We start from the raw sequence: 12,372 nt of genomic DNA on the forward strand, positions 1-12,372 counted from the left end.
TGACACCCACAGGGAGGTCAAGGGAGCAAGTCCACACATCAAAGTCTGAGTCAAGCAGAAATGGAGCAACATACATAATTATACATTATGTCTTAGGTTAGCAAAATGGTTCTGTTAAAAATAACTGTTTTCAGTATTGACTGTTGCCGATGTAAGACCTTTAAACAGGTTAACATTCACAAGGCCACGGTGCCAGACAGATTACATTTTAGTCATTTAGCAGACACTCTTATCCAGAGCGACTTACAGGAGCAATTAGGGTTAAGTGCCTTGCTCAAGGGCACATCGACAGATTTTTCACCTAGTTGGCTCGGGGATTAGAAACAGCAACCTTTCGGTTACTGGCACAACGCTCTTAACCACTAAGCTACCTGCCGCCCCAATTAGCAGGACGCGTACTCAGAGAATGCGCTGACCAGCTGGCAAGTGTCTTCACTGAAGTGTTCAACCTTTCCCTGACCCAGTCTGTAATACCTACATGTTTCAAGCAGACCACCATAGTCCCTGTGCCGAAGAACGCCAAGGTAACCTGCCTAAATGACTATCGCCCCGTAGCACTCACATCTATAGCCATGAAATGCTTTGAAAGGCTTGTCATGGCTCACATCAATACCATCATCCCAGACACCCTAGACCCACTCCAATTCATATACCACCAATGTTCCCTCAAATAATGTTTGGCACTAAGACATTTTTGGGTCTGCTGAGCGCAAACTTCAACGATGTGAAAATTCTGTTCAACTTCCAGCTCGCATTTACTGTGAACACTGAGGCTGTACCCGCTTTAAGTTACAGTTTCAGACAGTGGTCAAGTAGGCTACTTTGGCTATTTGATCATAATGTAGGCCTACCAGAGTGGCCTACCATCAAAAACAATGGAAAAAATGCATCCCATAACACTTTAACATGGAAATAGCTGTTCTATCATTCAGCCTACAGAAGCAGCCAATGTGTTGTGTTCAATGTAGGTCTACATTCCATGAGACTTTTGAAAAACCCCACTAAGGAATGAATATGGTCCACACACACCAACACAGTCGTGAAGAGGGCACGACAATGCCTCTTCCCCCTGAGGAGGCTGAAAAAATGTGGCATGGACCCTCAGATCGTCAACAAGTTCTACAGACGCACCATCGAGAGCATCTTGACTGGCTGCATCACCACTTGGTATGGAAATTGCTTGGCATCCGACCGCAAGGCGCTACAGAGGGTAGTGCGTACAGCCCAGTACATCACTGGGGCCGAGCTCCCTGCCATCCAGGACCTCTATACTAGGCAGTGTCAGAGGAAGGCCCTAAAAATTGTCAAAGACTCCAGCCACCCAAGTCATAGACTGTTCTAGTGGTGAATTATTATTAATGAACTGTAGAGTTTAATGGACTATGAGGTAGAACTGGGTGGTCCTCTGTAGCATCGATGATGTCGTCCCCACAGTGACCGTACGTACATACCCCAACCAGAAGCCATGGATTACAGGCAACATCCGCACTGAGCTAAAGGGTAGAGCTGCCGCTTTCAAGGAGTGGGACTCTAACCCGGACGCTTATAAGAAATCCCGCTATGCCCTCCGACGAACCATCAAACAGGCAAAGAGTCAATACAGGACTAAGATTGAATCGTACTACACCGGCTCTGACGCTCGTCGGATGTGGCAGGGCTTGAAAACTATTACAGACTACAAAGGGAAGCACAGCCGCGAGCTGCCCAGTGACACAAGACTTCCAGACGAGCTAAACCACTTCTATGCTCGCTTTGAGGCAAGCAACACTGAAGCATACATGAGAGCACCAGCTGTTCCGGATGACTATGTGATCACGCTCTCCGTAGCCGATGTGAGTAAGACTTTTAAGCAGGTCAACATTCACAAGGCCGCAGGGCCAGACGGATTACCAGGACGTGTACTCCGAGCATGTGTTGACCAACTGGCAAGTGTCTTCACTGACATTTTCAACATGTCCCTCACTGAGTCTGTAATACCAACATGTTTCAAACAGACCACCATAGTCCCCGTGCCCAAGGACTCTAAGATAACCTGCCTAAATGACTACCGACCCGTAGCACTGACGTCTGTAGCCATGAAGTGCTTTGAAAGGCTGGTCATGGCTCACATCAACACCATTATCCCAGAAACCCTAGACCCACTCCAATTTGCATACCGCCCCCAACAGATCCACAGATGATGCAATCTCTATTGCACTCCACACTGCCCTTTCCCACCTGGACAAGAGGAACACCTACGTGAGAATGCTATTCATTGACTACAGCTCAGCATTCAACACCATAGTGCCCTCAAAGCTCATCACTAAGCTAAGGATCCTGGGACTAAACACCTCCCTCTGCAACTGGATCCTGGACTTCCTGACGGGCCGCCCCCAGGTGGTAAGGGTAGGTAACAACACATCTGCCACACTGATCCTCAACACGGGGGCCCCTCAGGGGTGCGTGCTCAGTCCCCTCCTGTACTCCCTGTTCACCCATGACTGCATGGCCAGGCACGACTCCAACACCATCATTAAGTTTTCCGACACAACAGTGGTAGGCCTGATCACCGACAACGATGAGACAGCCTATAGGGAGAAGGTCAGAGACCTGGCCATGTGGTGCCAGGATAACAACCTCTCCCTCAGCGTGACCAAGACAAAGGAGATGATTATGGACTACAGGAAAAAAAAAGAGGACTGAGCACGCCCCCATTCTCATCGACGGGGCTGTAGTGAAACAGGTTGAGAGCTTCAAGTTCTTTGGTGTCCACATCACCAACGAACTATCATGGTCCAAACACACCAAGACAGTCGTGAAGAGGGCACGACAAAGCCTATTCCCCTTCAGGAGACTGAAAAGATTTGGCATGGGTCCTCAGATCCTCCAAAAATTATACAGCTGCATCATCGAGAGCATCCTGACTGGTTGCATCACCGCCTGGTATGGCAACTGCTTGGCCTCCGACCGTAAGGCACTACAGAGGGTAGTGCGTACGGCCCAGTACATCACTGGGGCCAAGCTTCCTGCCATCCAGGACCTCTATACCAGGCGGTGTCAGAGGAAGGCCCTCAAAATTGTCAAAGACTCCAGCCACCCTAGTCATAGACTGTTCTCTCTGCTACCGCACGGCAAGTGGTACCGGAGTGCCAAGTCTAGGTCCAAAAGACTTCTCAACAGCTTCTACCCCCAAGCCATAAGACTCCTAAACAGCTAATCATGGCTACCCGGACTATTTGCACTGCCCCCCCCACCCCATCTTTTTACGCTGCTGCTACTCTGTTAATTATTTATGCATAGTCACTTTAACTATACCCACATGTACATATTACTTCAACTACCTCAACTAGCCGGTGCCCCCGCACATTGACTCTGCACCGGTACCCCCCTGACTGCTCTTCTCTGTGTCACGGAGGCTCTCCGCACTGCTAAAGCTAACTCTCTCTCCTCTGCTCTTGTCCTTCTAGACCTGTCTGCTGCCTTTGATACTGTGAACCATCAGATCCTCCTCTCCACCCTCTCCGAGCTGGGCATCTCCGGCGCGGCTCACTCCTGGATCGCGTCCTACCTGACCGGTCGCTCCTACCAAGTGGCGTGGCGAGAAGCTGTCTCCGCACCACGTGCTCTCACCACTGGTGTCCCCCAGGGCTCAGTTCTAGGCCCTCTCCTATTCTCCCTATACACCAAGTCACTTGGCTCTGTCATATCCTCACATGGCCTCTCCTATCATTGCTACGCTGACGATACACAACTAATCTTCTCCTTTCCCCCTTCTGATAACCAGGTGGCGAATCGCATCTCTGCATGTCTGGCAGACATATCAGTATGGATGACGGATCACCACCTCAAGCTGAACCTTGGCAAGACGGAGCTGCTCTTCCTCCCGGGGAAGGACTGCCCGTTCCATGATCTCGCCATCACGGTTGACAACTCCATTGTGTCCTCCTCCCAGAGTGCGAAGAGCCTTGGCGTGACCCTGGACAACACCCTGTCGTTCTCCGCTAACATCAAGGCGGTGACCCGATCCTGCAGGTTCATGCTCTACAACATTCGGAGAGTACGACCCTGCCTTACACAGGAAGCGGCACAGGTCCTAATCCAGGCACTTGTCATCTCCCCGTCTGGATTACTGCAACTCGCTGTTGGCTGGGCTCCCTGCCTGTGCCATTAAACCCCTACAACTCATCCAGAATGCCGCAGCCCGTCTGGTGTTCAACCTTCCCAAGTTCTCTCACGTCACCCCGCTCCTCCGCACACTCCACTGGCTTCCAGTTGAAGCTCGCATCTGTTACAAGACCATGGTGCTTGCCTATGGAGCTGTGAGGGGATCGGCACCTCTGTACCTTCAGGCTCTGATCAGTCCCTACATCCAAACGAGGGCATTGCGTTCATCCACCTCTGGCCTGCTGGCTCCCCTTCCTCTGCGGAAGCATAGTTCCCGCTCAGCCCAGTCAAAACTGTTCGCTGCTCTGGCACCCCAATGGTGGAACAAGCTCCCTCACGACGCCAGGACAGCGGAGTCACTCACCACCTTCCGGAGACATTTGAAACCCCACCTCTTTAAGGAATACCTGGGATAGGATAAAGTAATCCTTCTACCCCCCTAAAAAAAGAAAAAAAAAAAGAAAAAAAAAGATATTGTAAAGTGGTTATCCCACTGGCTATAGGGTGAATGCACCTATTTGTAAGTCGCACTAGATAAGAGCGTCTGCTAAATGACGTAAATGTAAATGTATATATAGCCTCCCTACTGTTATTGTATTTTACTTCTGCTCTTTTTTTCTCTTCCCAACACTTTTTTGTTTTATTCTATTTTCTTATAAAAAATAAATGCACTGTTGGTTAAGGGCTGTAAGTAAGCATTTCACTGTAATGTCTGCACCTGTTGTATTCGGTGCATGTGGCCAATACAATTTGATTTGATTTGATTTGATTTGATTTGATTAGCTCAATTGGTAGAGCATGGCGCTTGTAACGCCAGGGTAGTAGGTTCGATCCCCGGGACCACCCATACATAAAAATGTATGCACACATGACTGTAAGTTGCTTTGGATAAAAGCGTCTGCTAAATGGCATATTATTATTATTACTATTAATCAAGAGCATAGAGTTAGATTTCTTTGTTACTGGGCCAGGGATTGAATTGGGTCATTTCACTGTGTGTGTGTGGGGTTTGTGTATGTTTCAAGGATTTAGGGCCTTGTCATGTTTAAACTAAACATGAGTGTGTGTGCAAGACAGGGGAGTGAGTGATTGGTTGGAGTACTATGTGCATAATAAAAGTCGAGTTTAGCCGCCCTCAGAGACAAAGGAAGTGGGCGGAGCAATAAAAGAGCGGGAAACTGAAGAGGGGAATATATAAGATGGAGGGAGAGAGTAAGAGGGGGTTCCAATCTGCAGATTGACCTGGCTTTGTTGAATAAAAAATTAAGTCATTCTTGATGCAACAAAAACTCTGTAAGACCTTTGATTTTTAATAAAGTATAGTGGTTATTTTCCACAACATTCTCTCTGCTACTGCATGGCAAGCGGTACCGAAGCATCAAGTCTGGAACCGACAGGACCCTGTACAGCTTCTACCCCCAAGCCAAAAGACTGCTAAATAGTTAACCAAAAAGCTACCTGGACTATCTGCATTGAACCTTTTTGCACTGACTCTTTTTGACTCTATGCACACATACACTGGACTCTACCCACACACTCACACATACTTACACTTACACTCCAACCCACACACACTTACACACTCATCACATTCGCTGCTGCTACTGTTTATCTATCCTGTTGCCTAGTCACTTTATCCCTACCTACTGTATATGCACAGTACATACAGAATATACCTCAATTATCTCGTACCTCTGCACATCGACTTGGTACTGGTACCCCGTGATATAGCCAAGTTATCGTTACTCAATGTGTATTTATTCCTTGTGTTATTATTTTTATATTATTATTATTATTTATTTAATTTTATTCTGCATTGTTGGGAATTTCACTGTTAGTCTACACCTGTTGTTTACGAAGCATGTGACCAATAACATTTGATTTAATTTGGCCCCACCTTGGTAATTAATTTCACAAATGTCATCACTGATCATTCATCATTGTTTTGGTCATGGTTGGTTCAATCAAATAGATGGGGATTGTGGTTGAAAATGGAGCAGCATGTTTATTAGTTATAAACAACACCATAGTTGGACCATCCTCATCTGATGAAAAGTGGGCCTCTCTGAAACACAGATTAAACAAACAGGAGTTTCCTGACAAAATCAAGAGCCTTTTAGGTGTGGCTTGGTTTGATGCTGGGGACAGAGAACTACAGGGTGTGGTACTGTTGTCTCCTGGCCTACTTTGGTGACTCTGACCCTTTCTTTACACTGTCTTTTACACACTGGTGAAAGTCTCCTCTTGAGAAACTCTCTTCCTGTGCATTGACAAGTTCTCATCAGCCCACATGCAACGGTTTCTCATGAACCTGAAAATGGGTACAGGATCTTAACTGACGTATGTAACCACTGTGAGCTCACTCTGTTTTGTTTCCTCTATTGACAAGAGCACAGTTATACAGTATTTTCTATACTGAACAAAAATATAAACACAACATGTAAAGTGTTGGTCCCATGTTTCATGGGCTGAAATAAAAGATCCCAGAAATGTGTTTACATCCCTGTTAGTGAGCATTTCTCTTTTGCCAAGATAATCCATCCACCTGACAGGTGTAGTATATAAAGAAACGGATTAAACAGGATGATCCTTACACAGACGCACCTTGTGCTGGGGACAATAAAAGGCCACTCTAAAATGTGCAGTTTTGTCACACAATACAATGCCACAGATGTCTCAAGTTTTGAGGCAGCGTGCAATTGGCATGCTGACTGCAGGAATGTCCACCAGAGCTTTTGCCAGAGAATTGAATGTTAATTTCTCAACCATAAACCACCTCCAACGTCATTTTAGAGAATTTGGCAGTACGTCCAACCGGCCTCACAGTCGCAGACCACGTGTAACCACGCCAGCCCAGGACCTCCACATCCGGCTTCTTCATCTGCGGAATCGTCTGAGACCAGCCACCCGGACAGATTATGAAACTGAGGAGTATTTCTGTCTGTAATAAACCCCCCTTCTGATTGGCTGGCTCCCCAGTGGGTGGGCCTGGCTCTCAAGTGAGTGGGCCTATGCCCTCCCAGGCCCACCCATGGCTGCGCCCCTGCCTAGTCACGTGAAATCCATAGATTAGGGCCTAATTAATTAATTTCAATTGACTGATTTCCTTAAATGAACTGTAACTCAGTCAAATCGCTGACATTGTTGCATGTTGCGTTTATGTTGTTGTTCAGTATATATTCCATGCACCTACTGTGTGTAATTATGTTGTTCTCTAGAGCGCATAAAAATAACTCTGATGATTTAACCATATGTACTTTGGATGGTGTCCATATTGATGGTGTCCATATTGATGGTGTCCATATTGATGGTGTCCCTGCTTATAAATATCTGGGCATCTGGATAGATGAAAACTGCCTTTTAAAAATCATATTGATAAGTTAGTTAAGAAGCTGAGAAGACAAATGGGCTTCTTCTACAGAAATAGGTCCTGCCTCTCGCTAAATAGTAGAAAGCAAATTATTCAGTTGTCGTTCCTTTCAGTCCTAGACTATGGCGACATCATCTATATGAACACAGCTGCCACTTCATTAAAGCCGTTAGATGCAGTTTATCATAGCACACTGCACTTTATTATGGACAACAATTTTAGTGCTCATCACTGCATTCTCTACCAGAAAGTTGGTTGACCCTCTTTGATGTCACGTATGTTGATATATTGCTATGTTTTCATTTATAAAGCCCTATTACAAAAAGTCCCACTGTATCTAACATCTTTACTAAACTTTTGACATACGAGTTACCACACCCGGTCTCAGGGATGGCTAACTCTGGAAATTCCTTTGGTCTCTACTGAGTTAGATAAATCAGCTTTTCATTTTCTTGCACCTTATTTGTGGAACAATCTTCAAAAAGTTCTTAAATTTGATGTTCTGGTTCCTCTAGGGCAATTCAGAAAGCTGATTGAGGACCTTATTACTGATGAATGTGTTTGTTTTTTATGACCGGGTTTTTCTTTCTGCTTGCATTTTGTATTTATAATTTCTGTATTTTCTGTAATTTCTGAAATTCAGGGCTCATCTGTAAAAGAGACATTGGTCTCAGTATGACTCTCTGATACAATAAAGGTAAAAAAAGTAAATTAAATGAACTATAAGGTAATCAAAACGATATCATCATATGATACCCCAACGGAACAGATTGCAACACTGCATTAACTTATTTTAAAACTTCACAATCACTTACTCTAGGAGGCGACAGCACTACTACAATGAATTGTGTCAGAGTAGGTTGACATTTACATTTACGTCATTTAGCAGACGCTCTTATCCAGAGCGACTTACAAGTTGGTGCATTCAACTTATGATAGCCAGTGGGACAACCACTTTTTCCCCTTTTTTTTATGGGGGGGTGGGGGAGGGGGGGTACAAGGATTACTTTTACACTATTCCAGGTATTCCTTAAAGAGGTAGGGTTTCAAGTGTCTCCGGAAGGTGGTCAGTGACTCCGCTGTCCTGGCGTCGTGAGGGAGCTTGTACCACCATTGGGGTGCCAGAGCAGCGAATAGTTTTGACTGGGATGAGCGGGAACTGTGCTTCCGTAGAGGTAGGGGGGCTAGCAGGCCAGAGGTGGATGAACGTAGTGCCCTCGTTTGGGTGTAGGGTCTGATCAAATCAAATCAAATCAAATCAAATTTTATTGGTCACATGCGCCGAATACAACAGGTGCAGACATTACAGTGAAATGCTTACTTACAGCCCTTAACCAACAGTGCATTTATTTTTAACAAAAAAATAAAAATAAAACAACCAACAAAAAAAGTGTTGAGAAAAAAAGAGCAGAAGTAAAATTAAATAACAGTAGGGAGGCTATATATACAGGGGGGTACCGGTGCAGAGTCAATGTGCGGGGGCACCGGCTAGTTGAAGTAATATGTACATGTGAGCCTGAAGGTAAGGAGTTGCCGTTCCCCTCACAGCTCCGTAGGCAAGCACCATGGTTTTATAATAATATGCCATTTAGCAGACGCTTTTATCCAAAGCGACTTACAATATGCATACATTTTATTTTATTTATATTTATTTTTTTGTATGGGTGGTCCCGGGGATCGAACCCACTACCTTGGCGTTACAAGCGCCGTGCTCTACCAGCTGAGCTACAGAGGACCACAGTTTTGACCTCTTGTGACTGGTATAAAACAAATGACCTCACATATGCATAGGTTATTACATGTATTTGTAATAATGTATGTGCTCAATCCAAATATACAAATGAATATACCTGCAATGCTGTAATATTTACTGTAGATAAATCTGGTATCTGTGAACCTTGTGGGAGTGAGTTCAGACCGCAGACAGTGGTGAACATACACATTCATTTAGATTTGGTATATCAAAGAAAGTAATTCAGGTCTGAAAAACATTTCTGGGAAATGTAGTTGCTTCACAAAGAAAGAGCTGAGCACGTCATTTCCTCCAATGACAAATGCATGGTTTCAGTCTTTTAAAAGTTTTTCAGGGGAGTGATCATGACTAGTCTGTGTCTGACACTTGGCCTGTGTCACTGTATGGGAAATGAGTGGTCATGTAAAGAATATGTGTCCTCAGCTGTCCATATCACAAGCAGCAAGAAGTAAGTAAAATACAATTTTAAAACCATTATTGCGATATTTCATATACTGTGAATAACTATATATTCAACCATCTGGATACTGTAATTTACTTGCTGTAATGTCACCAGTATCAATGTGCAGACATTGAATGAATGATGCTGTGCACATGATTGGATATTGATTTTTGTTTTTGTGTATGAATGATTGTACTCAGTGCACAGCTACAAACTTAGTATATTTCCACTCAACTTTTATTGTGTCCTGTTACCACAGCTACTTATCGCAACATATATATTTCAGAACTTCTTCATACTTCTAATTTAGATTGTCATGTAACAATGCTAAGGTCTGTGATATAGGTGTTAGTGTCATGGTTTTAATTGTCTCACCTTGATCCTCAGCATTGCTCTCTCTGTTACTGGTTGCTGCCATTGATTCAGTTAGTGCTGGAGTAGTATGTAGGAAGCAACCGTGTGGGAGTTCCCTACAAAGAAGTTTGAAGCTAACCAAACTCATACACAAGGAATCTGTGGACCTCTTAAAAACATACGTAAGTAGAAAATTCAAGGCATAATATTGTCCAGTATTATAGCCTCATGTAGCATGCATATGAAGGAATCATGCCCAGTCTAATGGGAAATGTAAAACTACTTTTAAGCTACATTATGGCCAAATCATAATGGATTATAAGCTACCTGTTGGCTTTTGTAAAAGTGCTACCAAGAACTTCTACTAATTTGATATTTTTTTCATTGATATCCAGAAGGTCAGTCAAGGAGACATGTCAGAGCTGTTCTGCCAGATGTCAATCAACAACGTTCCTGACCCAAACATCTCTGGCCTTGATCCCTCAGAGCGGATGTTGAGCATCTACTCCCACTGTAAGGCTTTCCTACCACACCTGAAGAGGGTCACTGAGCAACAGACAGACTTACAGCCACCCTCCAGCGCACTGCTGAGCAAACTCTCTACTGCCCAGAACCGCACCAATGGTCTGGCCAATCAAATAAACTGCATTTACCAAACCTTCTTTCCAAACCTGCCCATCCCACCTGAACCTGTAGACGGACCGACTTCAGTACCCCCCTCCCAGAACGTGTTCCAGCAGAAGGTCTATGGCTGTGTGGTTCTAAAGAGATTCAAGGAGTTCCTGTCACGGGTCACACGTGAATTAAGGACCCTAAAGAGCCAAGTGTGCACTAGGAGGACATCATTTGCAGACACAAATGCACTGTTCTGAGGCCGACTTCCTATTTATTTTATTTATTATTTATTGTACACTTGTTTAGAACTTATGGAAGCTTATTGCTGCCACTGAAAAAAAACTGGCCGGCCAATATTTTTCAGTGGCAGCAATAATTCACTTGGCATACTACGTCATTTCAACATCGTCATTTGTGTAATATTTGGTTGTGACGTTCAATCTTTAATCATCCACTCAAAAAGACAGCCAGAAGTTGGTTGAATTCCCAATGTGTTATCGATATGCCTTCAACCATCTAAAAGCGCAACCAAATTCCAATGAAAAACAGATTATACTTTTTTTGTCATCTAAATGTGTTATCGCTGCACTTTCAACTATTTAAAAGCACAACAAAGCTCAAATGGGAATAAAATGTCAGATATTTTGTATTTATGCAACAACTTAATGTGTTATCACTGTGCTTCATCTAATAGCACAACCAAATGACCTGTATTGCAGTTGAGATTACATTAAAAGTACATAGTGCAAGTGATTGATGCTGTTTGAGATTCTGTGCAGATTATAATAGCAATTGTGAAGATCTCCACAGACCTGGGATCTTTGCATGCTATCTTGAACATGAATGCTTTCTATGATTGTAGAAGACATTTATAGTTAGAGTAACCTCAACGTGGCCATGGGTGTGTTACTCATTTTAAGGTTGAATAAATACTGTTACATTAGTTTGTAAGACAGCCTTACATTTGGGCTATATACTGTATTGCAAAAGTCACACAACCAAATATCAGCATTTGAAGGAGATGTATCTTCTGCTTGGATAGTTCCATCTGTGCCACCGACTTAGTATGGCTTTAACTCTAGTTTGTCTACAAATTAATAATTTATATGTTGGATTCACGTCTCCATCTAAACCAAAAATCTAAGTTAAAGAATAGGACTACATAAAATCAAACTGCACAGATGGATCTATCCAAGCAGAATATACATCTTCTTACAATGTTGATATTTGGTTGTGTTGACAACTAAACACAATTTAATATCCAGTTTGTCTACAAATTAATAATTGATATGTTGGATTCACACACCATCTCAACCAACAATCTAAGTGAAAGAATTGGATTAAATCAAATAAAATCAAACTTAAATGCATTTTAAATTAGCTGAGCTACAGAGTGGTCCTCTGTAGCTCAGCTGGTAAAGCACGGCGCTTGTAACGCTAAGGTAGTGGGTTTGATCCCCGGGACCACCCATACACAAAAAAAGATGTATGCACGCATGACTGTAAGTCGCTTTGGATAAAAGCGTCTGCTAAATGGCATATTATTATAATAAATTTGACCTGATTAAGTCCTATTCTTTAACTTAAATTTTTGGTTGAGATGGAGACGTGAATCCAACATATGAATTATTGACTTGAAGATTCAATTTGAAATCAACCAAAGCTTGAAACCCTAGGTGTATATGTATTGTCTAT

At 43.6% G+C, this 12,372-nt stretch overlaps 1 protein-coding gene across 1 annotated transcript; it reads left to right on the forward strand.

The window, feature by feature from the left end:
• The first annotated feature begins 9,635 nt into the window (after positions 1 to 9,635).
• On the forward strand, positions 9,636 to 11,196 carry m17 (IL-6 subfamily cytokine M17). The gene is made up of 3 exons (XM_041899464.1): positions 9,636 to 9,714; positions 10,096 to 10,244; positions 10,458 to 11,196. The coding sequence occupies exons 1-3, from the start codon at positions 9,657 to 9,659 to the stop codon at positions 10,932 to 10,934; spliced, it is 684 nt and encodes a 227-aa protein (XP_041755398.1). The 5' UTR covers positions 9,636 to 9,656; the 3' UTR covers positions 10,935 to 11,196.
• Positions 11,197 to 12,372: the final 1,176 nt, after the last annotated feature.

The sequence above is a fragment of the Coregonus clupeaformis genome, chromosome 15 (genome assembly GCF_020615455.1).
Source record: "Coregonus clupeaformis isolate EN_2021a chromosome 15, ASM2061545v1, whole genome shotgun sequence".
NCBI lineage: Eukaryota > Metazoa > Chordata > Actinopteri > Salmoniformes > Salmonidae > Coregonus > Coregonus clupeaformis.

Bases quoted from the DNA above. Each gene is read 5' to 3' on its own strand.
- m17 (XM_041899464.1), top strand. From the start codon at position 9,657: ATGAGTGGTCATGTAAAGAATATGTGTCCTCAGCTGTCCATATCACAA. The intron at 9,715-10,095 runs GTAAGTAAAATA...CTTGATCCTCAG, and splicing joins CATATCACAAGCAGCAAGAA to CATTGCTCTCTCTGTTACTG. The intron at 10,245-10,457 runs GTAAGTAGAAAA...ATTGATATCCAG, and splicing joins TGGACCTCTTAAAAACATAC to AAGGTCAGTCAAGGAGACAT.